The sequence below is a fragment of the Aspergillus versicolor genome, assembly GCF_001890125.1.
Source record: "Aspergillus versicolor CBS 583.65 unplaced genomic scaffold ASPVEscaffold_3, whole genome shotgun sequence".
Taxonomy (NCBI): Eukaryota; Fungi; Ascomycota; class Eurotiomycetes; order Eurotiales; family Aspergillaceae; genus Aspergillus; species Aspergillus versicolor.
This window is the reverse complement of record NW_024467526.1, coordinates 2,300,864-2,327,719: the sequence shown is the minus strand read 5'-3', so window position 1 is coordinate 2,327,719 and position 26,856 is coordinate 2,300,864. Positions and strand designations below refer to the sequence as shown.

Sequence of the window (26,856 nt, the reverse complement as noted above, 5' to 3'; positions counted from 1 at the left end):
AAACGAAGAACCATGGCCGCTGTCGTGGGTCAGCTACGTGACGAGTCGGTAGTTAACTATGGGAGGTTTATGTCTATGGTGAAGCAAATATTGTTCTAGAATAAACAATTTACTGCTGGTAGAAATTTGAGTATTTTGGTCATCGATGCATGAGTTAGTTGTGAGTCATATATAATATACAGAACAGGATATACCAGTACAGCATGCAAATCCCTGACCTTGCCTGCTATGCACTGCCCGTGATGAAATGATCCATGCCAAATACCATACCAAAACCGAACAAGAAGAGTAGAGAGTTCCACATAGCAACAAAAATAATTTAAATATATTCAAGAATTCCGCTCATCCAACGTGTCAGCCCCTTTAAGGAGTGGGCTGGAGAAAAAAAGTATGCGGCCGTCAAGAGAGGTGAAGATCAAAATGAAATATAACACCCAAAAGTTTTCTTTTTATCCGAACAAAAACGATGAATGAATTTAAGCAGAGGGCTTCTTCGATCCACGAAGCTTAGGGTTGCTAGCAGCAGCACGCTGTTTCTGCTTTGTTCGCGAAGAGTTGGCGTCACCACCCTCGATGAACTTCAACAGTTCATCGATGCTTCGCGAATCCATGGACGCATTAGAGGCTTCAGCGGGTGTAGCAACCTCGGCTGTAGATTGGCCAACTTGGGGTTGGACCTTGGTTCCCAGAGACCGGGTGTTCATGTTGATACGACGCAGACGGCGGGCTTGGATGTCTTTGGCGTGCTTGGCGATAGAGACAGCGTTCTGGGTGAGCTGCTCGAGCCAGGTCTCAGCCTCCTTGGTGTTGCGGTCCTCGGGGCCGAGCTGACTGAGGAAGATGTTGTAGGCATCGCGCATCTTGCCGACAGCAGCCTTCGAGTCCTGGTCAAGGGCCAATGCCTGTGCGAGCTGGAACAAGATCGTCGCGGTGTTGATGGACTGCTTGCCAAAGAGAGATTCGCAGACCGACAACGATGCCTCGAACCATTTCCTAGAGTCGGTGTACTGCTTCAGGTGCTGAAGCATCACGGCAGCGTTGTTCATAGTAGTAATTGAGTCAGGGTGGTTGGCGCCGAAAATGATCTTCCACAGGTCCATGGCATGCTTGATGTACACCAAGGCAGTCTTGGTATTGCCGGAAGCGTGCTCAAAGAGACTGAGGTTGAGATAGCTCAAGATCGTATCTGCAGAATCAACACCAAGTGTGCGCTCAGTGACAATGACTGCCTTCCGAGCCAGCTCGACAGCGGCATCTTTCTCGTCCGTTTGGTAGTAGAGCATAGACAGCTGGTGATAAAGCTTCGCGACCTCAGGGTGGAGAATACCGTAGATCTGCTCGTGCAGGGACAAAGACTCCAGGATGAGTTCTTGGCCTAGCTGCTTCTGGTTCTGCATGAGAGAGATGCGTCCAGCTTCCAGGGCCTCCTCAGCAAGTGAGCTTCGGGGAGAGGCGTCCTTGACCAATGGGACGATGTTGACAATGTCGTCGGGGACAAATGTGACGATTGCCTTCTCCTGAACGGCAGCACGTGCGGGGGAGCCCGAGTCACCGCCCTTCTTCTTCTTTTTCTTGCCCTCATCCTGTCCAGCACCATTGACGCCGTTGGTGGCGGGTAAGGCTTTCCGGAGACCTTCGGCCTGGGCCTTGGTAAAAGCAAAATCGCGTGCACCCAGCTGAATACCGAGCTTAATAGCGACATCGCGGAGGAGTTGTAGGTGTCTTAGGGAGTTGAACCACCCAGATTCCAAAGTGAAGTGGTATCGGAGAGCAACCTGCTTCTCGATCTCTGCCCGCAGAGAACCAGGAGTGACCTTCTCAAAAGAGAAGTCCCCTTCGGGGTAGATTTCGCGGAGAGATGAATCAATTTCAGCGCGAGGTGCGGCATTGACATCAGCACCGAGGAGGCAGTTCAACAAGTGGGCAGCGCATGACGCGGCGAAAGGCCCAGGAACGTTCCGCAGCTTCTGGTTGGCAATGTGCTTGAACGCACGAGCAACCATCTCCTGCACTAGCAGGGTGGAAAGAGCATCGAGGCGGGAGCCCTTCTCCTTGGCCAGCTTGGCCAAGCTGCCCAGGTAGCGGATGTTGATACCACGCTTGTGCAATAGCTGGCTAAGAGACTGGCCATCCATTGGGAAGCCGACGTCACCATCGTGCAGATCTTGAACCAACTCTGGCATAACCTTGGACCGCAAGAAATCACAGGCTTCACGAACCTCCTTCTCATCTTGGGCCCACTGCTCCTTCTCTTCATCGGTCTGAGGCACCTGGCCGCTGAAGACGTCAGGGTTGAGCGCGAGGTTGAATCCCGAAATATCAACACGCTCCTGGTCCTGGGACTCCTCACTCTTCTCCTCAGAGCCTTCCTCCTTTGCTTCATCGGACTTTTCCTTCTTCTCGGCAGTTTCCTCGGCCTTGGCGCTACGGCGGCGTTCCACTTCGGCCTTCACGTACTGGCTCATCTTGTGCCTCCAGTAAGACTCAACAAGCTCCAGTCGAAGAACGGACATTCGGTGAGGGTACGAGTCGCTACCCTCTTCCTCTTGCCATTCTACATCAAGTGGGGTTACGCGGTAGAGGTCAAGAACGTATTTGCGGCCGTCAGTTCCCAGAAGACCTTTGGTTTCCACACTACCTTCGAGGTCATGGCGCTCATCTTCTTTGTCCCAGACAGCGTGCTTCTTGATTCTCAGAGCCTTAGACAGCTTCTCAAAAACAGAGACGAAGTCGGGGTGAGTGGCGACGACATCTTTGCCCTCAACACCACCATAGTCGATCTGGTGCTCACCGGGTTCACGCTGCTTGAAAATACCGGGGACGATACTTTGTCCGACAATGCGCTTGCCCATGTAGTCAACTACAATGGTCCCTGGTGTAAACAGGCCGTTGATGTCAAGCTGGTTGACGGCCTTGATACCAAGAACATCCTTGCCGACCGCAACGCGTGCGGCTTCGTCACCGCCCTCGGAAGCAAAAGTCCCAACGCCATCAGCACCGAACGAGTAGAAGATATTGTTGTACACAAAGATCTGAGCGTCTTGGGCCTCTGTGGGGTTGAGGGGAGCGACTTCTCCACGGGCAACTAGGACAGCGCCGCGGGCAGCGGCTTCGTTGTAGTCAGCAAAGAGCTTCGACGTAAGACGCTCGCGGAAGACGCGGTCTTGCACAGTCTCGCGGGGCAGTTCCTTGGTGGTCTGGAACTCCTCGTTCCAGTCTCGCAAGGTCTCGGCATTGTCCACACCAGAAATGAGGTAGTTCTCCTGAGAACGGGTGATATCTGGCTGGTGGGCGTTCACATTGGATGTCGGAGGTGAGACAAGCCATGGGCTGGACGGGATAGAGTTCTGGAAAGGGAATGTCGTTAGGAGGTCTTTCTGGTTATTCGATTCCTGCAGGGCCTGGAAAGCAGAGTCGAAAGAAGGAGAGAGCTGAGAGATCAGGTTGAGCAGCGAGTGTGCGCTGCCCTTCTTAGGGACAGTCTTGGGGAAAGGATCGAATTTGGTGTTGGAACACTTGTTCACGTAGAACCCAGAAACGTGGGAGGTGACCTGGAACTGTTCTCCTTCGTTGGTCGTCACCTGGAGGTAGAGAAGGTGGCCCTTCTGCCGGAGGTGGTAAGGTGGCGGGTTCCACGGAGAAAGAGAGATCGATTTGATGGTTTTAGGAGCAGGAGCCTCCGCCCTGGGAAGAATGGTCTTCAAGGAGGAAGTGCCTGAGATCTCGTATTTGGTCAGAGAATGCTCCTTTTCTGTGTTTTCTCCACCAATCTCGGCAGCGATGGAGTCGTGGAGCGACAATCCAGCACTGACACCTTGGAGGTTGTCAATTCGATCACCCGCAGCTCCGAGCAGCTCCCTTAGGCGAACGACGTGCATACGGGCATCCTTCTCGGTGTAGGGATCCTCAACCAGGACGATCTCCGAATCCGCCTGCAAATCCGGAACCTCGGACAGCTCGACGAAGTCGTTGATACGGTTTCCATTGAACTCGAGATGGAAGCAAGTGTATTGGAAGGTGCCGGGCAACTCGACGATCGATTGACGGACATCCTGGACCTGTTCTTGGCTGGAAACCTAAACAACTGTCAGAATCCATCACACAATTTACTTATTCACTCGTTAGATAGAACACACCATCACCTGGATCTTGTAAGGTTCGTGGGGAAGCTTGACGGAGATCTGAAAAAGGCCTGTTGGTGGCATGTTCTGTCAGTTTGTTTGTCTCGACGAAAACAGTTGGGGGCTTCATGGACTGCACATACCGCCAGCGCCATCCTCCTCCTGGGCAACCTCTTGGTTGTCTCCATTGGCAATTTGTTCGGGAGACTCTGTTAGATGGATGAGCCTTAGGATATCTCGGAATACTCGGTGACAACAAACCTTTTGAGTGTTCTCTTTCACCATTGGTCTGTGCCATGATTACGAATTATCGAAGCTGGGGATGAACTGAGGATCGAGCTTCAAGAATAATTGAGGTTTCCGGTGACCGTGTGGGTAAAGCTCCGGAGAACGGAGAAAGGAAAAAAAAAATTCGGGAAAGATAGCGGGAACGGCGGGAAGAAATGAAGGGGATTAAGAAGATAATATACAAAGGAGAAGGGCAATTGAGTCAAGCAACCACCCTATATCCAAGCAAATGCATCAATCAAACCCCGGAGTATGAAGAAGACGATCGAAACGAAGAACGAAGCCGGTTTGAAGCTGGATGGGGAGAGGAAAATTTCTCGGATGCGGATGCGGAAGATCCTCGGAAGTCCTCGGGCGGTAGGAAGTCCTTGAACACTACTCTCCCAGTGTCCCCACAAACATCTCCAAACACTTCCCTGCCGAGTATGTCGGCCTTCGTTTTATTCCGACCTTAGTCGTTGGCTGGCAGTGCGTGGTAGATATGGTTTCTGCTGGCGATAAGCCTGGGGTTATGCTTTTTTGCTACAAGCTTAAAGTTCACGCGACAGTCACCCCGGATTCCCCGTGACGGGTTCCGGTACAGCGGAGTTCATTCGGCTCTATGGAGGCATCAACCTAGAGGACTTCACGGTACAAATGTTTTGCAGACAATGACATGGCCAACCCAGCTTTTCCCCCATCAAAACTAGCATCAGAGCAGCTCACTAAAACCCGAAGTTGCTTAAAGCTAGATCAGCAAAACGGTGTAGGCCTTGATCATACGATATCGGCAGGTGTGAGGGAGAAAGTAAAGCAACGTTGGCATATGAACAGGCGTCATGGACCTTTACCAAAACGACCTGCATAGTTAGGCATTGACGGCATACATAAAAGGTTGTTGCACGGCCATCAAATTCTTAGTCCTCGACACTAAGCGAGGTCAATGAAAGAGATCTTCAACTTTTTATCCTTGTATTCGTCTTTGATCAGTGGTTTGACGTCCTTTTCGTCCTTTATAACTTTATCACCGTCGTCGTCGTCATCGTCATCGTCGTCATCGTCAACGATATGATATTGTCTTTTTGCTTGGTTTATTGGGGAGTCGGCAGCAGCTTTTCCAGCCTTTGTAGGTGTCCTAGTTGATGGAGTCCGCGGCTTCCCCGAGCTACCAGCAGGAACGCCAGCTTCGCGACGGAGCTTGCAAATATGGTTTTTTAACGCAGGAACCGAGCAACCTGCCATTATCAGTAGAGCTCCTTCAGTCGTTGCTGGTGGCGTCGTACCCGACCCCATGAAGGCGGCTAAAGCCTTGTAGTCCAACCGTTGCATCTGGGCTAGAATACCCATGAGTAGCTATAAGGTGTCAGCACCAGAATATTGAGCTGAGTGTGTGGATATGTACTCTAGCCTCGGCTTCAGCGTTCCAGTGTATAGCCATATCGTCCAGGGCTTTGGGCGGGTCAAAGTTCACGGTTATATGGAGTCACTAGTAGAGCCCGGAATGATCTTTGGGAGGACAAGACGGAGACTTTTAGGAGAAGAAAAAGCAGAGAGAGGAGAATAAGAAAGAAGTTTATTACGAGAATACAACATTCTCATCTGTTGCGTGTTCCCTCAGTCAAGTGTTGAGCACATTGACGGAAATGTGTTATTTCGGGCATCAGGAGGGGTTGAAAAAGGGAAACATATATTTATGCTGGATCTTTTCCAGGCATATAATCTTTGTATAGATCTCGCTTGATGTTGTTTTTATTTGTTTTTTTCTGCTGTATTGTCCGGTGTCTCCCAGAGTTTCAATTCATTGTGACTGGTGTAGACCCGAAAGGAGGCGGTTGTCCTGCTTGAAGCAGCCATGCCGAGACGCCCGGGCCAACTCATCACTTTCCCCCCTTCATTTTCTCGCGGTATTGAGGTGGAGCTGGATTAAAGCTGAGCGGAATCATTTGCAACAAAGATAGAGTAGATTCTCTCGCCACAGTCCTCAGCCTCAGGTAATACAAGATTGTCATCGTTCGCCGCCAAGGAGGGGTCGATCTGCACCGAGACTCCATCGATCTGAGGCGCAGCACAACCAAAGCGAATTTAGCTCCGGTTTGCGACACCAACAATCATCATCGGATCCATCTCTTTTGCCTTTTCCTTTCTCACATTTACCCTTTGTCTTGCTGTCTTGGTCCCTTCATTCTTTTCTCCCCACTTCCCACCGTCTACACTCTTTACGTGGCTGTATTTTCGCTGGGGAATCTTCTCTGGTCAGGCACCGTTGATTTCTGCAGCTTGCACCCCTTAAATGCTTCTATTGCTTGGCTCTTTTTATACACAGCTTTCAGAACTGAGGCTTCAAGCACAACGGTTTTGATCCACACCGCCATTCCTTCGTATTGGTTTCTCACTCTAATTTTTCCCTCAATTTATTTATTATCGCTATTGTTCATTTTTCTCCCTATTCAATTCACCTCCAACAATGTTTTGTCGGAGTGTTCAGCGATACTTTGTATCTGCACCCCGAGTGCGGCCATGGGTACCGCGAAGGCCGCCAGGCAGGGCGTCGGCCTATTCCGGCCAAAGTTTTTCTCAGAACTCTCTTCCTGGTGGTCCTGACCCTACCGACCAAGCGGACCAAGATGACCAGGGAGGCAAGAAAGGCCAGCCCAATGATGACCAGGATCCTAACCTCAGATCAACGATTCTGAAGATGATGGAGTCGGCCGCCACCACTTTTGCGTCAATTGCTGTTCTAGGGTACTTATCCCTCTACACTATCCTCATAGCGGCTGTTTACTGATCAACAATAGCATTGCTGGATTCTCGTATCATAAATACTACAAGTATCTCATTTTACAGAAGATGGAGAATGCTTTTGAACCCGGCGATCCCGCGCTAGAGGTGGCTGGCGTGGAGACTGGAGCCCGTCAATACCACCACGACGAACATTGGTTCGTGAGAAACGAACAGGAACTGATTGACAAAATCATCGCTGGTGAAATCCCGGGCCATTACTATTTACTGGTCGGCGAGAAGGGCACCGGGAAGACGTCTATGCTTCTGGAGGCCATGCGCAAAATTAATGGAGATGGGTGCTCGATCTTTGATGCCCACGGTGATCAGGAGATCTTCCGGATTCGACTTGGAAAGGCGCTTGACTTTGAATTCCATGAGGAGTACGCAGACCCCCTTCGCCCTTTAAGTTTTGCGCCATGATAAATGCTGACGTATCTGTTACAGTTATATTGGCAGTCTTTTTAGTATTAAAGGACCAAGGGATACCACCGCGCTTTTGGACATAGAGCGTGCATTCAACAAGTTAGAGAAGGTCGCAATGAAAAGGAGGCGCCAGGGGAAACCCCCGCTCGTATTGATCATCAATAGCGCGCACATGGTCAGGGACGATTCCGACGGCCAGGACCTTCTCGAGATGATCCAGCAACGAGCCGAGCAGTGGGCAGCGAGCAATCTTGTTACGACTGGTAGGCACTCAACCATTATCACCAAACGTTTCGACGCTGAATGTTGCTAACACACCGGACCATACAGTCTTCAACAGTGATGATTACTGGGTCTATGAGAGGTTGAAGCGATACGCAACAAGAATGGAAACAATCCCAGTTGTGGATCTTCCTAGAGACAAAGCAATGGCTGCGTTGAGGAAATATCGCAGAGATTATTGCAACGAGCACCTATCGGACAAGGTTATTGGAGAAATATACGATAAAATAGGGGGTCGCCTGTCCTACCTCAGCAGGGTCGCAAAGGCTCGGGATCCCATAGACCTGTGCGACACTATATGCGAAGCAGAAAAGACATGGTTCCTTAACAAATGCTGGATCCTTGGTGAGGAGATGGATGACGATGTCATGGACCAGCAGAAGTATGCTGTAAGTGTGCACTGATTCGCTGGTGGGGTTTTCTTTTCTAACGGAAAAATAGTCCGCGGCTATGGTGATGGCCAAGGCACTGGTGGATAAGGAAAAGGAAATGGAAAAAGCATACGACGATGATGGTGGCCATATACTTCCGGAAATATCACTCCACGAAGCGCGACAGATTATGACTCGGGCCGACTTTATCCAGAGTTACGACCACGAAAATATCTTCACTATCAACTGGCGCGCCATGGTCCGAGCCGATTCGGTACCCATGCAGCGCGCATTCCGTGAAGTTTGCGCCGAGCCCGGATTTGATGAGTTCCTGGAAGCCACGTTGGATCGTATCAGCGACATTGAGAGCTTGGGACGTACCCGAGAACTTACCATCAAGGATCTCTGGAACCAAGGGAAATACCAGGTAGCGATGCGGGATGCCAAGGGCCGCGAGCAGGGGACTATTGAATTCTTCACCAAGCCAGAAGAGAAAGAGAAAGATGACGAATGACTAGCAGTGAGCCATCTTCAAGGCTTTGAAGATGTAAGAGAGATGTTTATGAAATGTTTGAATAAGCCGCGGCTTGGTGTTAGATACCCCGGTGGCCCTGTACCATAATTATTCGTACAATGATGATATATTAGCCATATACTGCTTATTTCCTCCTTAACAACTTCAAAGGCCATTTTCGTCTTGTCTAGTCATCAGGAAGCGTGGGGTAGGCGGTGAGATAGTAATCTATAAAGGCTGAAACCAAGATTAGTTATATAGTTAGTGTTTACATCAGGATATGTTGGAAAGCTTGGACTCAGAAGCGAACGAGGTCGTAATCCTGAAAGAATAATCCACATTGGCCCAACGCCTTGTACCATGGAAGCGCAGTCTCAATCTTGACTTCCTTGATCGTGATTATCTCAATGACGTTTAGTGTTAAGTGACATCATCACATGCTGACCGCCCAGCTGCATTCCTCCCTCCTTCTCATACAATCAGGGCTTTCCTAATTTCTTCTTTTCGCAAACTCTGATTTTCGGTCCTCTGTCATTCGAAGCTGCCTCTTCCCACGTAGTATCGCGCAATAATGGCTCCCCGCAAGAAGGATGCCGCTGCGACCACGAGTCCGCAAAAGTCCTACGCCGACGCCGCCAAAGCACCCCCGCCAAAGACATTGGTGGAGCGAATTCCATCTCCCGCACGCCTTTTGCTTGTGGTTGTCAGTAGCTTAGCTCTCAGCTCGACTCTCTTCACTCTCACGTCGCGCATCACTCTCGGCGAATTACGTTTTATCAGCAGGCACCTCGAGGAATGGTGGGAAGTATGGGGTCTAGTGGCATGGAAGGCCGTCGAGGTTGGGCTCGCTTGGGTTTTGGGGTTTGATGGTAAGTTGCATATATCGAGCTATCTTGCCGGTAGGTCCTGGTCTAATAATTTGAGTATAGGCCGCGATGTTTTAAACTTCTCCTTCCTGACCAACCTGCCGACTTATATGCTTCTCGCATCGTTCTATGCTGTACGACCAACAACGATCCTCGCGTCTTTCGCAATCGTCCTGTTTTCTACCACCGTACCATTTGTCTTCCTACGTAAACCCAATCTCATCCATAGCTTGTCTCACGCACACCCTGCCGCCGTCTCTAACCGTGGCATCCTGCAAGATTGGGGGATCACTATATACACCACTGTCCTTGCAACCGCCATCTACACGGTGACCTTGTATCTCAGCTACGAAACATGGCTCCCCGCCAAGCTCGTTGTGCATTTTGAAAAGCTCCCTAACATCTCGAAAGTCCATGCTGGCCCCGCCGGCTTGCCCTTGCTATTCGCTTCGCTTCTCCCGGCAGGCTGGGCAGCTAGGGATTTCCTCTTTGCCAGCTCCACTGGCACGCCCGCATCTCAGGATGACAATGGAGGGAAAGCGGAGACCACGTCCAAACAGGGAGAGTACCTTGCCTGCGCTATTTACCGAAAGACCTGGGGCACTCTTTCACGGAGAACTAGAGTTCTCGTATCCCGAACCGTGGCTCTTGCTGCAGTTACGATGGTCAACACATTCGTCCAAGTTGCGGGTACTATTCGTGGTGCTAGCTTTGAGGGAGCCTCGGCTTGGGGGTTCGTTTGGACATTAGGTACTTCGATCGTGGGATTGGTGTATCGCTGGATTGAAGCTGTTGACGGGCTCTAAATGCAATGTCGGGTCTATTGTCCCTATCTCTCTCTTCTCCCTTTCAGCTCTGTGGTTAGTTTTTGCACGTTAACCTAGCGAATTCGAGCGGGAGAAAACTGTCTTAATTATCGGATTCAGCCTGGAGTTTGTGCGCAACTTTATCTTTCTCGTTTATCCTGTTTCTATTTCAGGGTTGTCTTATTCTCAGTGTACCGAGTATACGAACATAGGTGGTAGTAATAATTTCGTGATGAACTTTTCTATTCTAACAAGCATGGCTCTTTACAAATAGTGTACTGTAAGATATACGCCATAGCAGAAGTCAACCTATTTACCTCCAAATTCTAATATTTATAACCAAAAAAGGCCAATGGTATATCCGACGCACGCACGCAAGCAAAAACCGCATCCCTCATTAAAGCGCCAAACTCAAAAAAGACAACCGAAATGCGAAGTGTAGACGACAAGGACAAGGCAAATCTAATTCCAGAAAATCAATTCAATAATGTGGAGTCTGACGCGGGGACCGAAGCTCCGTGAAGCTCCCCGCGTCACCATCGACCTTCGCTCGGACGGCGCTCCTCGCGCCGGGGAGGAGCCAGCCAGGGTGAAGGAGGTTAAAGATCGCGACAGCAAGCACCATCATTGCGCCGTCGAGGGCAATGAAATACCGCTCTGTTGTGATGAGGTACCCAGTCCAGCCCTGGAGGAGTTCGATGGTACGATAGATGCTGCGGACATAGATACAGGCAACGGAGAAGATCATGGCGCCGAGGAGGGGCACGACGGTGCCCTTGAGGGACGGGAGGAGGTTCTTGCGAATGGTGCGACGGACGAAGTCAGCGCCGCAGAGGACGAAGACGGTGATCGAGGCCATTTGGAAGATAATTCCTGCCACCATGATGTTCGTGCCTGGGGTGGTGTTGCCGTTTTCCTTGGCTGCTGCGACGGAGGCCATCCCGCCGCCGATGGCTTGGACGACTAGGGAGATTACGTCGCAGGTGACGAAGACGAAGAGGTAGACTCTTGGGCTTAGGACTGAGGAGTCGCGGCCTAGGATTTGGATGAAGCGGCCGAGGAGGACGTAAACGCCTGCAGTGTAGAAAGTGGGAGCTGATGGGGGTGTTAGTTGGTTTACTTGGGACCTGGGGCAGGGGAGGTGCGTTGGTCGATCTTACCGATGATCAAGGTGGTAATCTGCATTAGAAAGGCGTTGGTGTTGTATGGACATTTCGCAGACCAGGTACGGCCAACCCATCCTATGACTTCGGCTGTTGCGAGGCTGGTATCAACAAATGCCCTATGCTGTATAGTAACGTACTTGGGGTGGGCTGCTTACTGAGACTTCCAACGGCGAATACGGAGCACCACCAGGTCCTTTTCCAGGCCATTTGTATTGTGTGACCGACCATAGTGAGGCCAAAGAGGACGAGAAAGACAATGCCTGCTGCGAACGAGGGCGGATAGCCGTACGGGGTGCCAAGTCCTTCGATATAGTCATGACAGCCCATTTGCATCTGCTTTCGGAATTCATAGGGAATAGTGCCGTTCACAATAGGTATGCCATTGGGGGTTGTGCCGTCCATCTTCAAGGCCGTCGTCGTGGATGGAAAGGAAAGATGTTTCGACTTTCGAGCCAGGAGGGCGAGACGGGGGACTTAAAGTTAAGGGAGGACCTGATCGACTATGGTGCACGGGCTCTATATTGGTCGAGTTTCAAACCGCGAGTGAATTGGGGGCCGAAGATCTAGATATAGCAAAAGAATGACAGGACTGGGGGCTGAGAAGCCGGTAGCGACTATTTAATGAGAAACGGGGTGAAAATAAACAACTGAGAGAGATGAGATATCAGATTCAAGTGAAGGGCTTGGCCGTGAGGTCTGACAGCCTTGAAACGTTCAATGACGCGAAACCCGATCGTGAGCTACTGCTAGTGCCGGTTTCTGCGCCTGCGAAAATCCTGCACCGTCACCACTACGAGTAAGACAAAGTCGGAGACGGATAGATTTGTATGCCCGCCGTTCTCCAGCAGTTCTGCCTAGGCTTCGGCTGCTGGGGCAGTCCCGCAAAGAGGGCTCTGTGATTGCTTGACTGTGGCGCTGGCCCTCGGCCGGACTGCATGTTATTCGGCAGTTCAATGCCCGGTGGGTTCTGTCTTGGAAGAGCCCACACAGCGTTGTCAGATTGTCGCAAGGTCGTTTGAAAAGAGTTTAGCTGCTGGTGGAAGTTGGCCCGAGCCAGAGAAAAAGTCGGGGGCCGTCATGCATGCTTCACTGGCCAAAATATTAGTATAGTAAATAATGTCAAGGTGCGCCTCGCCCTGAAAAGAGGCCGAGCCTGGAGTGCTACCAGGTTTTCACAGAGTTTGAAAAGGGTTTAGGTTCTGATGGATTGAAAGTTGGTCTGAGCCAGATCCAAGGTTGAGTGCCAGGACCAGGAACGTTTGAACGTGAAACCCTGTCAATTGTCACCTCATCACGTTGTCCCCATTGGCACGTGGTGTTGGCAGTTCAACGCTTGCAAGTTGGACCAAACACACTGTTCATAATCAGCAACTTTCACCCAAAGGCCCGAAAATATCGAGAAGCTTCACCACGTCGAAGTCCAATGCGAAAACATGAATGGGTAGAGAGTTGGAGAGACTATATATTAGTATCTCCATCCTTCACTATGGAAATCGATGGCGATCAACGGCAGAAACTTAAAAATTCGGCATGGGGTGTCACATTCAAGTGATTCAACGAAACGAATCTCAAACACGGCTGAGGCAGCGACCGTCGGCGAAGCAGCCTCGGGAAAGATCCCAGGCTGCTTGGCCGCCGAAGCATCATGGATAGACGAGTCGCCGGACTCGACCAGGCGATAATCACAATTTAAGGTGGAAAGAATAAGGCTGATCTGACAGGGTCGTTATATCAGCACGTTCCAGTTTCTTGACAAGCCCCTGAATGCTTCGGTTTCCTGCTGCTCATTATTCAAAGCCGATGATCTTCTACGGTCTTGGTACAGGAGACTTCAGTGCTACTACTACTGCCACTGCCACCAGCCCTTATGTATCGGTGTCATTAAAGTTGTCATGTCTATGATATTCGCTGATATGTAGAACTTGAGAAACGAAACAGGTGGGGGATCCCCACTCTAGTCAAACGAGGGCATATCATACGCATCGTCACGATCTATGAAGGTCAGTATGGGTCGGTAGAACGAGCCAGTTTCTACTCACCTTTGCGGTTCGCAACGATGTATTTCCGCGTCTCAGCGATTTCGTGATCGAACTCCGAACAAAGCTCTTGCTGTCGCACCTGCACCCGCTCGTTCCACTTTGCTCCTCCGGTGACTGCTGCTTTAGCTACGTGGTAGCGGGACACCTCATTTACAAGCATCATGTCAAATGGAGTAGTGGTGCTACCCTCTTCATTATACCCGTTAATAGTAGCCCGGTGGATACGAGGACGACCGAAGAGCAGACTCTTGAGCTCGGCCGCATACCCGTGGAAGTTGAAGTGGATGGGTCGGTCCTCTGTGAACATGTTGTCGAATGCCTCGTCCTTCAGAGCGTGAGGGTGGAGGCCTTCATTCTCGAGGATAAACAGGTCCGTCACGTTGATAACGCGAACGCGGAGCTCGGGACAACGTTGTCGCAAGATTGCCGCCGCATAGATGACCTCAAACATCAGCTCGACACCGATTCCGACAAGCACCACGTCGGGACGGATTCCGTCCTCGGTACTGCAGAACTTGAAGACCGAGGCACCGGCTCTGCAGTGACTTTCGGCTTCCTCAGGACTCAAATATACTGGAGTCGGCTGCTTGGAGCCCACCATGAGGTTGATGTAATTCTTTGATTTCAAGCAGTGATGCACAGTGGTGAGGAATGTGTTGGCGTCTGGCGGCAAATAAACGCGAGCAGCGTACGGCTTCAGGTTGAGGACAGCGCCGATGAAAGATGGGTTTTGGTGGGAAAAGCCATTGTGCTCCTGCCGCGCCCAGGTGCTGGTCTCGATATAGTTGATGCTACTTACAGCGTGGTGCCATTTGGTTTCCCGGGCCTGTCGACTCTGTTAGCTTCTATACCATCGAAGTGCGCTTGATGAAACCCTACCATTTTTGCGAATTTGGCATATTGGACCATCATGGTATGGACGATGCCCAAGAAACTCTCATACGACGGGAAGATGCCCACTCGGCCAGTTAACGTATATCCCTGCATGAAGCCCTGACACAGGTGCTCGCTCAGGACTTCAATCACCCGCCCGCCCTTCGCATTAGAGTATTCATCCCATTGGAAGTTCCTCCCGGTATGTTTCAAAGCGTCGCTCAACTTATTACTCTCCAACTCATCCGGCGAGAACAATCGAACAAGGTGGGGGTTCTGGACGAAAACCTGATCAATGAACTTCCCAATCGTCTTCATCGCACTGAATTGTTCTCCTTTAGACACGCAAAACTGTCTCCAGTCTGGAAGGTCCGGAGCTATATAGCTCTTGTAGGCCTCAGGTCGCATACCAAGTTTTTTGTCGTCAGGAGGGATAATGGATTTGATTTCGTCAATGACGTCGCCATCGTCTGTGAAGAGGTTTTCCGGCTTGTACGAAGACAACCACTTCTGCAGAGCCTTGAGTTCCTCGTCGTCCTTCTTGGCATTGGGAAGAGGAACCTGGTGAGAATGGAACGACCCCTCAATGAACTGACCGTGCAGTTCTTTCGGTCCAGACCAGCCCTGAGAAACACATCAGCCGCGTTATCATCGTGGTTCCCGTGGATAACTTACCTTTGGCGTCCGCAATACGATCATAGGCCATCTCGGCTTCATAATTGGCTTTCCAGACCGCGCGGCCTTTTGGATCTTGCGGATTTCCTCAACAGCCCAGAGCATAGAGCTGTGGAGGTCATTGTCGATGTCATTGAGGTCCTCGACAATGCGCACTTGGTACCCGTAGCCCGTAAACAGGCAAACGATCTCCCTGTTGTCCATACAACCAAAAATCGTGCGCTCGCTGATCTTGAAGCCATTGACGTGCAGGATTGGAAGCACCGCCCCTGATTCTGCGGGATCAATGTACTTGATTGCGTGCCATGATCTGGCCCGGTTAGTAAAAAAAGGTCCTTGCTTTCCCACATTTCCATGCAACACTTACGTAGCTGTGGGACCAGTCTCTGCTTCTCCATCTCCCACCACACAAGTGACGATCAAGTTGGGGTTATCCATAACCGCGCCAAAGGAGACAGACAGCGCATAGCCAAGCTCGCCCCCCTCGTGAATCGCACCAGGAGTCTCAGCATTGATGTGGCTTCCCAAACGAATTAGCCTGGCTCTATAATTGGCTTGACACATATATACACACTAACCTTGGCAACCCGGCACTGGTACTGAAGGTCGAAATGAGGTTATGAAGACCTTCCTTATCCTTGGCGTACTCGGGGTAGAATTTCCCAAGGGACCCTTCTAGCCACAACGAAGCCAGCAACGCAGGCGCTCCATGGCCCGGACCAACAACATACAGCATGTCGAGGTTCTGTTTCTTGATGATGAAGTTAAGGTGGGAGTAGACGAGAATTAACCCGGGACATGTCCCCCAGTGTCCTGTGCGCGTTAGTTAGTATATATGATACGCAATTGACACAACGATCAATGTCTACTAACCCAAAAGACGAGGCTTGATATCTTCCGACTTCAAATTCCGTTTTAACAACACATTATCCTGTAGGAAGATCATGGCTGTACGCATCATATTAGCGGTGGCCCTCCAGTCACCCAGCTTTTTTTTCTTCTTCAAATCTTACCAGCAGCAATATACGCCGCCGCCCGGCGATACTTATACAACGCATCACAGTCACTCTGATCTAGATTCGTCTTCTGGGCTGGAACAAGCAGCTCGCAAACAAGATCAGGGACATGCGATGGCTTAGGCGCCGGGTTCGGTCGGTCGATGACCTCTCCAGGCATAGTGAGTAAGTAAGAATCGGTGATTAAAGCTTAATTAATAAAAAGTACAAATCGAAAGAAAAGAAGAAAGTTCTTCAGGTCTCTTTGTTGTGGCTTTTCTCTTCTGTTGAGATGTGGTGGACAGGAAGTATACTAGTATGAATATTCGGTAAGCTCGGCTCGGCCACCACTACGTCACAGTGAACTCACTGCAACAGCTCTGCCAACCACCAGCACCAGGCAGTAGTGTGAAGTACTGGGAATGGAGAACGTCAGAAGCAGGTTATTGGGGAGCTTGAACAAACAAAAAGGTATGAGGTCGTGCAAATATAATGTAATCAGCCCACTTTACAACGACCTTCCCTTCGCAACCTCTCACATACAACATACAATGCTCAATTGAGACTGCCCATTAACACTACTCACAATGCCGGGAAAATCAATCCTCTCGGTCAACGCGGGATCATCGTCCGTTAAAATCACCTTCTACACATACGAGAAGAACCCTAGAGCTATTGCGAATGCGCAGGTCTCGGGTATCACCGCGCCCCCGGCAACATTGAAGTATACGCTCGGCGAGAAGCAGCGCAAAGAGGAGCTGAAGGAGGAGGTCAGTAATCCGCAGGATGCGTTCAAACTGCTCTTGAAGCGCTGCTTTACAGACCCCGATCTATCGGATGTCGCGAGCAGCGATGATCTCGCATATATCTGTCATCGCGTTGTGCACGGCGGGGACTTTGAGTCTGCGACTATAATTACCGAGGAGACGTATCACCAGCTCGAGAAGCTCGAAGATCTAGCACCTCTGTATGTCTCCCAACTCCCAACTCCCTAATACCTACGGATATAGAGCTTCTCTAACCCAGCGCAGGCACAACTTCTCCGCGCTCGAGATCGTTCGGCTGTGCAGAAAAGAGCTGCCCGACGTCCAAAGCATCACGTTCTTCGACTCTTCCTTCCACAAAACCCTGCCCCCTTACGTGAAAACATACCCAATTGACCAGAAAGTGGCCAAATCGAACAAGTTGCGGAAGTACGGGTTCCACGGGATAAGCTACTCGTTCATCCTGCGCTCCGTCGCTGGGTTCCTGGACAAACCAGTCGAAAAGAGCAATCTGATCGCCCTGCATGCAGGGAGTGGCGCTTCGATATGCGCGATCAAGGACGGCCGATCGGTTGATACTTCGTACGCACAGACCCCTCCGTCCATACATGCATACCATCTCAGAAAACTTTCGCGCCTTCTCCTCGGTCCTCAGTCCTCCCTCTCCCCTCCAGCCCCCACTACATCCCCATCTATCCCTTGCTTTGCGCGTCTCCGAGTCCCCGGGGAGGGAAGCCGGCCAGTCTCAATGCGGGAAAAGAAGACTAACTTTACCCAAATCCAGGATGGGATTGACACCCCTAGCCGGATTACCAGGCGCCACTCGCAGCGGCGATATTGACCCATCGTGAGTCCCTCCTTTTCCCGATATAGTGGTGAACTCCATAATCTGGGCCATGGATCGTTTTGCTTTTTTTGTTTGTCCGTGCGCCCCCTTGCTCCGGGTTTAGAAGGCTCATTCCCGGTTTTTGCGATTCTTCAGGCTCGTGTTCCACTATACCAGTGAGGCGGGGAAGCTCAGCCCTGCGAGTACCAAGGAGATGCACATCAGCACTGTAAGTAAGCACCTTACTCGGACTTGCGGTGGATATAGATGCTAGATTGCAGTGGAGCTAATAAGGCGGAAACAATTCGACCTACATAACAGGCAGAGGAGATCTTGAACAAGAAATCTGGATGGAAGGCTCTGACCGGCACGACGGACTTTTCGCAGATAGGCGTCGAGAACCCGCCGAGCGAGGAGCATAAGCTGGCATTTGACATTCTTGTTGATCGCATCGTGGGGTTTGTTGGGAACTACTACGTCAAGCTCGACGGACAGGTTGACGGGATTGTCTTCGCCGGAGGAATCGGGGAGAAGAGTGCGCTGCTGAGGAAGACTATTGTTGAGAAATGCCGCAGTCTGGGATTCTCGATTGATTCTGCGGCTAATGAACAAGGTCCGGGGGAGAACGAAACGGTGGTGGATATCACCGCTCGTGGGAAACCGGATGCGAAGCGGGTGTTGATCTGCCAGACTGATGAGCAAGTGAGTGCAGCTCCTGGTGGTTCTTTGGAAGTTAACGCACGTTGCTGACCCTTACAGTTCGAGATGGCGTATAGCTGCATCCAGACGCAAGGTCTTGGTGGTTGAGCTGGCATCAGATAACTAATTAGTCAATCAACTTTTCCGATAAGCAAAGGACCCCCGGTAACTCGAGATGTCGACATCGGTGTTCAAAAGGCAGGTTTGACACGTATTGTTACTGCCATCAATATATTGAAGGCGAACCATACCGGCCGGCCCAGACTTGACATCTCCAACACCCCAAACACACAATAATATATAAAAAACACCCGCAGCCATCAACACAAGCACAGCTTCAACCGCAAGCACATCTATCTATCCAAAACAAAGAAACTCACGAACCTATCAGGTTGATACCTATCCATTCCCCACTCTCATCCTTCAAACGGAACAGGAGCCCGACAACCGCCGACAAAACTGACAAAGAGATAAAATTAAAGCAAACACATGGGCTTCTCATCCACGTACTTTGCGAAATGACCTGCCTCTCAACGACCCGGCCGGCCCCGTGACGATTAAGCGATTAAGCAAACAAACTAGAAATGGCGCAGCGCTCTGTCCGTTCGGCCGGGTCGTAGTATACGCGGTAGGAAGTACGTAGCGAGTATCAAAATACCCGGAGGCCATTCCCGGTTCTCGAGCCGGGGGGAAGCGAACGGGCAGCCGTGTCTATTCCTTAGCCAAGTAAAACCTTCCCGGCCTGCTGGAACCTGGACCGGGCTGCGGGCTGGAGTTTGCAGCTCGCGCAGTGGAACTGCCGACTGGAGGACTGGATACCACCTGGCAAACAGATTGGATCAGCCATCACAGACCCGCGGCCGATTGTCCAGTTCCCACTCCCCGCCACTGTCCAGGAGACGATCGGCGGATATGCATAGCTCCGTCTGTAAGGTACGCGGAAGTCCGCCCGAGATAGGAATGAAGTATCCTCCCGTCACAGATACCAAATGAATGGAGAACCAGGATTTCGCCACAGCGCCACCGACGCGGGCCTCTCTTTGTCTGTTTGGCCTTTGGAGACTGTCAAGATGAGACCTGGCCTCCCATGCAAGCCACAACTTGAATTTGGGACTGAGACACAAGAATAAAGGGAGCAATTGGACGTCTGAAACGACTCAGACATATATATGTGGAAATAAACTCAATAATATGAAGTGACGAACCTTTGGACGGCTGGAGGAGGATTTCCGCCCAGAGCAATCCAGTGGACGCGGGCCGAAGCGAGTGAAGCTGCGACCAAGGTACTCATTCGACAAAAGTACCGTGGACGTTACGTGAGGATTCCGGCACAGGGTAAGCCAGTGATGTATCGACCGCGTAATTTTCGCGTTTGCGTCAGGGGCCGAGCAGGAAAGGGCTGAGGAAAAAAGAAAAAAAGAAACCCAACAGAACTGCCGCAGGATTTGGAGGATCAGGGGCCTTATGCACGATTATCATGAGTTACCTAATTCATGGGACGTGCTAAGTAATTACCGCAGCACGTATTACCATTTCACGGCATTCTGGCTGAGAGCGCCGGCTGACGAGAAGCTGATACCTCGGTGGGCTCTTCAGCGCGTGGCGAGGTTGCCTGGCGGCCGACACAGAGTATGCGATCAACACGCGGTTGTCCGTCTGAGGGCAGAGTCCAACGTGCACAAGTTTCAGGGCGTCCTGAACCTTTGATTGATCACGAATCAGTCTTTCCTTCTTGCATGACACCGAGACATCGCAAATCTCCCAGTCATAGTTTCAGCTGCTGTCGCTCTTGCTTTTTCTTGCGTTTTCCGTCCCGGGAAACTCGCAGTCAGACAAACATTTCCTCCGTATACGCGCTTACCGAAACCCTGCCAGTGCCAGAGGAGTTTCTGGTGCGGATAGCGAATGCCAATAGTGAAGCGTTTCGGCCGGAAGCCCGTATTGTAAGACCATGTCTAATGAGCTGGCCACCGCTGATGCGACGTGGTTGACGAGGCCTCCAGAGATACCCCGGTGATACAGGAGCTGGAAAATTGGGCCTGCAGTGTGGTGCTTCTCTGATTGACACGCCAGTGATTCGACTCGGCACGAATACAATCCTGAGATGGGTCGCGATTGACGCAAAGTACCTTCCAGAGCCGGGGTATTGTGTGGGAATTATGTCTTATTCATCAAGGCCTCCGCGAATCGACCTGTACTCCGGAGTTGGTAGGTAGTGTTGGTCATTTGGAAAAAATATAGTTTCGTAGCGGAGCCTGGAAGAGATCTTTGAGGCAGTAGTATCTCTCATCCATTACATCCACATATCTATCAACTTGGTATCTTAGGTCGCTTATTGTGCGGCTATATCGGATTATCCAAAAGTCTGACAGGTCCCAGAATATCGGGCGCAAGCGTGGGAGCGTGGGAGTGTCCGCGGTTTGCTTTCCCCGAACAAATTACCAGGATCGGAAAATAAACTGAGAAGGATAAATACATCACCGGCCATGAATATTTCCTTTTCCTTCACGGAAATCACATGGGACGTAATGGGAAAAAGAAAAAGTGAGACGTGGCAGCCGTGACAGCGCGAATTGGATTTCAACCCAGATTCATTGAGATCTTGACTCGTTCGGAGGTGTCCAGCTCGCTCGTCATCAACGGGACGGAGCGAGTCCGGCGACTGCAAGATGTCATATCGATTCGGCTGTGACAGCTGTCGACGGGGAGCAGGGTTTACGAGCTTCCAGGTTCTCCAAGTTCTCTATGGTTCGGCAATTACCCATGGTCCCGGTTACGTCGAACCCACCGGGGGCACCGAAGCGGAGATTGGATCGTGAAGGGGTTTTCTGCTCTGCAATCATTATTGTGATAGGTGATTTTTTAGCATATATACCAAAAAATATCTCCCTCAGTCGTGTGCCTCTGGCTAATTGTGATATATTCAGTCAGAAAATGTGATGAATCCCGCCTCCACACAGAACGAACTTACAGCGGACATTTCCTCAATGAGATGGAGCTATCAAAGTTCAGCCATCTCCCCCCCTGCATTGATCGCATATCTCATTCTCATCCCAATAATTCTGCAAGGCGTGTTCGCAGCCGCGCATTCTTCCGTCAACTGCGACAAGGTGATCAGACCCTTCAGCCTCCGCTTGGTCCCCTGGCGGATCGGGAGATCGGGCCTGCTTGGAATCTGCAGCCTGCATGCACGCAAATCAGACATGCACCTTTGCACATCACCCGTAGGACGAACAGGGCCCATTCCTCAGGGCTGGATCCAATGTGTGGCTCGGGCCTCTCTTGAATAGGCTCGTACATGATTCTCCCCAGACGCGACAGAACCCCTGTTGCCATGCGATGATGCGAGGCCCAGGGTATAGATCCATGACTCTTCTCCCCAAGTTGAGTGCCTGGTCTCGGATCTCAAACACCGTTTGATTTGAAATTTATGTATGCAGCCGAAACCAGCTGCTGCCAAGCGAGTCATGGATGAAAGGGAGCGGAAAGGTACTGAATCAGGAGGTGAGTTGTGTTGGGTGCAAAAACCGCAATTATTAGCTATGACTGAGTGTGCCAGGAGCCTTTGACTTGTCTCTGTCCTGAAAGCCACTTCTTTCCTCTTGGAGATTGTATTGTCTATTTGCCACTACGAGGTTCTTTTTCGTCACTTGGAAATTGGAAATGTTGGCTGGGGTTCTCTCTCCCATATTATTCTTATCAAGGGAAGGAGATCCCCCGTGGGCGATCGTCTTTCCTTTCTCGGAAAATACAGGACACCCATTAATCATTAGTATTGAGGCCCAGAGATGAAGATCTCCCAGTCAATCGACATTTGCGCACAAGGAGGCGATCATCCTGCAGGGTGCTAGACCAGGAATGGTGTTGGTGGAACGCGGGATTGTCTCCCTGCCAACCTTGATGAAAACATGAGAAATTGGGCCCAACGGTTCGACTTCTGGACGTGGAAAGTCGTTCTTTTGTTTCTAGTGTGATTCTAGCTGTATTGGTAACCGGATAGTCCTCCGCTGGCTCTGGAGTACTCGTTGGATTCACCTTTCCCTCGCAGGAATGACGCTATCTCCAAAACAGTCTTGGTGTGTTTTTCAAATCATGACACAGCACATCGATGAGGATGTGGGCCGGAAATGATTGGTGCTTTTGAAGGGGAGCTCATTAACTGTGGAGAAACCGGATCCTTTCCAATAATGTCAAGCGTGAACCTCCGGCGTCTCCTCTCAGTCGTATCTTTAGGCTTCAAGAAAGAAGGTGAACGGCGAGATCATCAAGTAGTCCAACGGTCCGCGCTGTGAACCATGAGAGAGTGTCAGGACCGAGGGAGGTAACAGTACAGATATCAACTGAATCGCCTGGGCCTCCAGATTCCAGAACCGTTCTGGAAGCTGGCTGAGCTGGAGACCCGCTGGGCTGCAGGAGGGTCGATGATCGACCTTTCAAGTCCCTCAAAAGGCACTTTTTTCCTGCACATGGTCCACTTAATGCATGCGCCAATGCAGGAACAGCTGCACCTGATGTGCTCCCCTGCGATGCTTGAGAGTTCGTTGGTATTCGGTATTCCTGGAGGAAGAAGAGGTTTCATGCCAGTGATTGTAGCCCAGTGAGGTCGAGAGTTCTTTAAAATTGCCATAACTTCTCACCTGAGAGAGATTTCCCACGATGTGCTTATGTAGGGTAGGCTGACGGCTTCGTCACCAACTTAATATCGGGCCGCGATTTAACGGTAATCTCGCATGAGCCCCGCTTGGGACGCCAGCCATCGTATTGTGGTTTTGGCTCAGCCGTGGTTGTTACTCGCAATCGTGATAAAGTACCGATAGATTTTCGTCAAGCACCGAGGATCAACCGCGCATTCACCAGGTCCTGCGGAATTAAAACTCCGGGGGACACCCAGACTCGTGACGCTGGATTCAACAACGGCACCTGAAACAGGCTTACGCGGAGTCAAATCTAAACCCCATACCCTTGCCACTATAAGAGTGGAAGAAAGTTGAACAGACACGAGGGATTAGACTAGAGCCAATAAAAAAGTTTAAAGTCCAGACACATGTCCTTCACGTCGACACTCGACAGGCGTAACCTGGGGCTTGGAGGAGCCGAAGATGGACCGCGGGCCCGCAACCCGCGTGGCTCTTGCTAGGATCAAATCCAATCGAGCCAGGAAGTTGATCCTTCGTGGTTGCTTTAGACGCCGTTCTCCGCCGGTTGTGATCCACTCGCTGCGAAGTGAAGTCGGAGAGGGGATCTTTCCCTGGTCGCCTAGTCATTTACACTGAGTAAGCCAATTTAACTCAATAACTTAATTAGGAGAAATTTCACCTAGCTTTGCAGCTGCATTGAGGCTTGATGGCCGATTTGGGGTTGTCATCGGCGCACCACAAGCGACCTGAGCCCACGGAGTAATACAGAAGGGAAAGGGCATTCCAGAACGCAGTGGATTTGTGGGACGAACGGAAATGCAGCCTGCCAGCCAACAGCCTGAAGCCCTGGACGCCGGCCAGCGGGCTGGGCGCCCGTTGTGGGGGCAGAGAGCGAGTTGGGAAAAACGCTAGAATGATGGAATCGGCGAAGAAGATTCGATGGTGGTACAGCGTCGATACGGGCGTACGGATTACGGGGCTTGTAACTTGGGACGGGGGGAACGCGGAAAAGTGTGGGTGCTGCTGGATATCCTCCGTCCCAAATCACGCACTATCGACGATGTGACGATGACTAACGGCGACTTTCCAGGCCCCTTTTGGCCAGGCGGGTTTCCCCCGTGACCGTCGCGCGAAAAAGCAACGAGCGCCGGAAACAAAGTCAAAAAGTGAGTGCAAACAGCCAGGGAAAACAGAGGAAACCCTGTCAGACCCAGGGCATCTGTGATGGATGCTTTCTTTTCGGCCTGTTCCCGTACTTTCTGCTGATGGATACCCATCAGCCAGCCCACACCTGGCAACAGACCCGCCTGACATGAATCAACTTTTAGGAAGTCCAGCAAGATTCGCGCCTTCCCGCCCATGAAAGAATCGACTTGAAAGAAAGTGATCTGGCTGGCGATGGTCTTTCGCACTAGGGCGGCGCTACCCTCCAAACTCCCGCGGGTGCAGCATGGGGATGGGCCGATAGACCGATGTCCGACGGCGGATGGACACGCCCAGGAAGCCCAGACAAGCGCCTGGATTGGCTCCATCGTTGCCGCCCTTCGACGGTGGTGACTGGACATACGTACAGCGTTGCAGTTGCACACCCTTAAGGCCGTAATATCACAGATCAGCTCAAGAGGCATATTCTGGAAGCTATGTATCGAAGCTCCTCGGCGGGAGGGCCGGGCGAGGTCGCCTGCATTCAACTCCAGGCTTAGCCAGGGTGACTGCTCAAAAATGATACGATTTGCTGCTTCCAGCCGAGCCGGGGTATATTCCCTGTTCAACCCGTGGGCTCCAGGCGCAGAGCCTTTCTGAGAACCTCGGCCCTCAATATCCAACCATTGGCATTATTGACGGCAGTTGGCGCGAATTTGCACCGGCCACCACCAATGAGAGCCCAGTCCTGAAAATTCGGGACAGAATGATTGACGTTTGCACATCTGGTTGGAAGGCGATGAAAGAAGGGCACGATATAGGGCTCTTTTTTCGCTGAGAGATCTCTCTCTGCTCCTGCCTGTCTTTGACTGCTAGTCTGCTAGTGCCCCTGAGTCTGGGACCACTGGGTCATCTGAAGTCACCACTCGTCACCACGCGAGAAATAGATTACATCCACTGATCCAGACAAGCCCTGGCGGGTCCGGTGGGTGATGGAGACTGGATTCGGATCCATCCGCGGCCCTCTCTGCTGCATCAAACCTGTCCGCCTGCCCCGAAGAATCGGTTCCTGGCTCTGATTTACCTGTCTCTCCACTCTAATTTGCTTCCTTTCTTTCCTTCTTTTCCAGATCAGTTTCAAGTTTGTCTGTGAAAGATGGTGGCTGGGGCCTGACGCCGTCATGGCCATTGGCCCCCCTGTTCCCGTATTATTCATCGCAGTTTTATTTTTGGGAAGCAATCAAAGTCCTCCGAAGTCCTCCCGTTTTCTCACTCAAGAGACGGCTTGGACAGCCTGACTCTTTCAGCTTCTTTTACGAGCGCTCTGGAATAATTGTCACAGCCCCGACGGAAATACGACGAGCAAGGGTGGCCCCAACGAATCCAACGTTCAGCTTGCGATCTGACCACTGCGATGGTGTTGAGAGATAGCGCGATGATACGATGAGACAAAGGATCAAGCGAGGGTTGCCCGAAGGGGGAGGTGTGGCAGGAATGGGACCCCGTAGCGCCGAGCGTTGGGGGATAGAACCCCCCAAGAACGGCAAAGAAAGAAAGGGGCAAGCCAAAGTTGATGGATCGCTGGCACCCACAGCTTCGCGTCGCTGTACCTGACCACCGGGACGGGAGAGCCGCAGAGCTTCCAAGAATTGATTTTTTTATTTGCCCTTTTTTTTTTTTTTTTTTTTTTTGGGGGGTTTTATTACCTGTATTGAATCTGACTTGGGGGCATTTTAGCTCTGCTCCATGTAATATTTATGACGATTCATATATTATTCTTAGAGCTCCGAATAATATTCCATTTTTCCCCTTTTGGTATTTATTTTTTTCCCCTGTGTTTTTTGTACTTGTAAGTTCAAGCCTTGCTTTTTTTTTTCCTGGTCCTTATTTTTTGTTAAATTACTTGAATTCTGAAGACCCTGGTTATATATCAATGCTGTGATCCCCCTTCTACTCATCTGGCTTCTTGAAATTCCTCAACCATCCATTCCTTAACGGACGTAACCTCACCCTGTCCTTCTCCCTCCTTCTACAACTCTCCGCCATACCTCTCGTCCTCAGGCCCTCTAATTACGTGACCCTCTAATTACGTGACCGACTTCCTCCCTTGAATCCTGTTATCTCTTGCAGGATTGTTTCCTTCTCGCCGGACCAGCCGGACCACTTCCGTGGCACTCTCTCCCTTCCATCCTCCTTGCTGCGTTTAGACCCATTCGCAAATCGCATCTCCCGCAAATACTATATTTGTACCCCCTTCGCCGCTTTCTATACTCAACAGAACCGCCGTCCTCTCGAAATACCAATCTACAAGCAGCCGTCGTTTCCAGCACTGCGAAACCAACAAGCCGGAAAACCCTCTACTTCAGACGGACTGGTCCTCTGATTATACCCGCCGCGGCGCTCGTTGTTATCTATTGTTGAGCTTGCGGTACTTTAGCGTCGCATTCCTGCCCTACTACCTGCTCGGTCTGCTTCGTCACTGCGTCACCCTGCCTTAGATTTGGGGTTGTGGACAGTTTAAAGGATTGGATCTCACCTGCAACATTTCTTGGAATCTTGGTACCTTACTAGTCGGCCCATCCGCTCCGTTGTCCAACGCAGACGAGTC

The 26,856-nt window shown here is 51.0% G+C and overlaps 10 protein-coding genes across 10 annotated transcripts; 4 read left to right on the top strand and 6 right to left on the bottom strand.

The window, feature by feature from the left end:
- Nucleotides 1–83: 83 nt before the first annotated feature.
- On the bottom strand, nucleotides 84–4,449 carry ASPVEDRAFT_149402 (translation initiation factor 3 subunit CLU1). Its single transcript, XM_040808201.1, has 3 exons — nucleotides 4,265–4,449; nucleotides 4,137–4,192; nucleotides 84–4,076 (listed from the first exon to the last, which is right to left on the bottom strand). The coding sequence occupies exons 1-3, from the start codon at nucleotides 4,404–4,406 to the stop codon at nucleotides 477–479; spliced, it is 3,798 nt and encodes a 1,265-aa protein (XP_040666213.1). The 5' UTR covers nucleotides 4,407–4,449; the 3' UTR covers nucleotides 84–476.
- Nucleotides 4,450–4,948: 499 nt separating this feature from the next.
- On the bottom strand, nucleotides 4,949–6,195 carry ASPVEDRAFT_39932 (uncharacterized protein). The gene is made up of 3 exons (XM_040812030.1): nucleotides 5,791–6,195; nucleotides 5,672–5,741; nucleotides 4,949–5,623 (listed from the first exon to the last, which is right to left on the bottom strand). The coding sequence occupies exons 1-3, from the start codon at nucleotides 5,824–5,826 to the stop codon at nucleotides 5,319–5,321; spliced, it is 411 nt and encodes a 136-aa protein (XP_040666212.1). The 5' UTR covers nucleotides 5,827–6,195; the 3' UTR covers nucleotides 4,949–5,318.
- A 657-nt stretch (nucleotides 6,196–6,852) lies between these two features.
- On the top strand, nucleotides 6,853–8,759 carry ASPVEDRAFT_82017 (ATP-binding protein; the record flags this gene model as incomplete). The annotated part of the gene is made up of 5 exons (XM_040817123.1): nucleotides 6,853–7,130; nucleotides 7,184–7,549; nucleotides 7,614–7,855; nucleotides 7,923–8,263; nucleotides 8,316–8,759. The coding sequence occupies 5 exons, from the start codon at nucleotides 6,853–6,855 to the stop codon at nucleotides 8,757–8,759; spliced, it is 1,671 nt and encodes a 556-aa protein (XP_040666211.1).
- Nucleotides 8,760–9,330: 571 nt separating this feature from the next.
- On the top strand, nucleotides 9,331–10,431 carry ASPVEDRAFT_127307 (uncharacterized protein; the record flags this gene model as incomplete). The annotated part of the gene is made up of 2 exons (XM_040806446.1): nucleotides 9,331–9,628; nucleotides 9,689–10,431. The coding sequence occupies 2 exons, from the start codon at nucleotides 9,331–9,333 to the stop codon at nucleotides 10,429–10,431; spliced, it is 1,041 nt and encodes a 346-aa protein (XP_040666210.1).
- A 481-nt stretch (nucleotides 10,432–10,912) lies between these two features.
- ASPVEDRAFT_82015 (RTA1 domain-containing protein) lies at nucleotides 10,913–11,999 on the bottom strand (the record flags this gene model as incomplete). The annotated part of the gene is made up of 3 exons (XM_040817122.1): nucleotides 10,913–11,526; nucleotides 11,592–11,684; nucleotides 11,753–11,999. 3 exons carry the CDS (start codon nucleotides 11,997–11,999, stop codon nucleotides 10,913–10,915), a joined length of 954 nt encoding a protein of 317 aa, XP_040666209.1.
- Nucleotides 12,000–13,551: 1,552 nt separating this feature from the next.
- ASPVEDRAFT_129192 (putative phosphoketolase) lies at nucleotides 13,552–16,360 on the bottom strand (the record flags this gene model as incomplete). The annotated part of the gene is made up of 7 exons (XM_040806616.1): nucleotides 13,552–13,589; nucleotides 13,637–14,462; nucleotides 14,516–15,133; nucleotides 15,185–15,494; nucleotides 15,552–15,704; nucleotides 15,763–15,997; nucleotides 16,198–16,360. 7 exons carry the CDS (start codon nucleotides 16,358–16,360, stop codon nucleotides 13,552–13,554), a joined length of 2,343 nt encoding a protein of 780 aa, XP_040666208.1.
- Nucleotides 16,361–16,766: 406 nt separating this feature from the next.
- Nucleotides 16,767–18,576, top strand: ASPVEDRAFT_82013 (putative acetate kinase; the record flags this gene model as incomplete). The annotated part of the gene is made up of 6 exons (XM_040817121.1): nucleotides 16,767–17,146; nucleotides 17,211–17,525; nucleotides 17,728–17,790; nucleotides 17,926–17,998; nucleotides 18,091–18,471; nucleotides 18,529–18,576. 6 exons carry the CDS (start codon nucleotides 16,767–16,769, stop codon nucleotides 18,574–18,576), a joined length of 1,260 nt encoding a protein of 419 aa, XP_040666207.1.
- Nucleotides 18,577–20,879: 2,303 nt separating this feature from the next.
- Nucleotides 20,880–21,847, top strand: ASPVEDRAFT_568114 (uncharacterized protein). The gene is made up of 2 exons (XM_040815259.1): nucleotides 20,880–21,322; nucleotides 21,396–21,847. The coding sequence occupies exons 1-2, from the start codon at nucleotides 21,214–21,216 to the stop codon at nucleotides 21,752–21,754; spliced, it is 468 nt and encodes a 155-aa protein (XP_040666206.1). The 5' UTR covers nucleotides 20,880–21,213; the 3' UTR covers nucleotides 21,755–21,847.
- A 1,449-nt stretch (nucleotides 21,848–23,296) lies between these two features.
- On the bottom strand, nucleotides 23,297–23,981 carry ASPVEDRAFT_567379 (uncharacterized protein). The gene is made up of 2 exons (XM_040815245.1): nucleotides 23,785–23,981; nucleotides 23,297–23,724 (listed from the first exon to the last, which is right to left on the bottom strand). Exons 1-2 carry the CDS (start codon nucleotides 23,885–23,887, stop codon nucleotides 23,498–23,500), a joined length of 330 nt encoding a protein of 109 aa, XP_040666205.1. The 5' UTR covers nucleotides 23,888–23,981; the 3' UTR covers nucleotides 23,297–23,497.
- Nucleotides 23,982–24,076: 95 nt separating this feature from the next.
- ASPVEDRAFT_27167 (uncharacterized protein) lies at nucleotides 24,077–24,637 on the bottom strand (the record flags this gene model as incomplete). Its single annotated transcript, XM_040809986.1, has 1 exon — nucleotides 24,077–24,637. The coding sequence occupies one exon, from the start codon at nucleotides 24,635–24,637 to the stop codon at nucleotides 24,077–24,079; it is 561 nt and encodes a 186-aa protein (XP_040666204.1).
- Between the last annotated feature and the right edge of the window lie 2,219 nt (nucleotides 24,638–26,856).

Excerpts from the sequence above, each read along its gene's own strand:
- ASPVEDRAFT_149402 (XM_040808201.1), bottom strand. The coding sequence starts at position 4,406 with ATGGTGAAAGAGAACACTCAAAAGGTTTGTTGTCACCGAGTATTCCGA. Across the intron at positions 4,193-4,264 it reads GGAGGAGGATGGCGCTGGCG|GCCTTTTTCAGATCTCCGTC; the intron begins GTATGTGCAGTC and ends TGCCACCAACAG. Across the intron at positions 4,077-4,136 it reads CTTACAAGATCCAGGTGATG|GTTTCCAGCCAAGAACAGGT; the intron begins GTGTGTTCTATC and ends ACAGTTGTTTAG.
- ASPVEDRAFT_39932 (XM_040812030.1), bottom strand. The coding sequence starts at position 5,826 with ATGGCTATACACTGGAACGCTGAAGCCGAGGCTAGA. Across the intron at positions 5,742-5,790 it reads ACGCTGAAGCCGAGGCTAGA|CTACTCATGGGTATTCTAGC; the intron begins GTACATATCCAC and ends GACACCTTATAG. Across the intron at positions 5,624-5,671 it reads AGCCGCCTTCATGGGGTCGG|GTTGCTCGGTTCCTGCGTTA; the intron begins GTACGACGCCAC and ends TGATAATGGCAG.
- ASPVEDRAFT_568114 (XM_040815259.1), top strand. The coding sequence starts at position 21,214 with ATGGTTCGGCAATTACCCATGGTCCCGGTTACGTCGAACCCACCGGGG. Across the intron at positions 21,323-21,395 it reads TGCAATCATTATTGTGATAG|TCAGAAAATGTGATGAATCC; the intron begins GTGATTTTTTAG and ends TGATATATTCAG.
- ASPVEDRAFT_567379 (XM_040815245.1), bottom strand. The coding sequence starts at position 23,887 with ATGCCCTTTCCCTTCTGTATTACTCCGTGGGCTCAGGTCGCTTGTGGT. Across the intron at positions 23,725-23,784 it reads CAATGCAGCTGCAAAGCTAG|GCGACCAGGGAAAGATCCCC; the intron begins GTGAAATTTCTC and ends GTAAATGACTAG.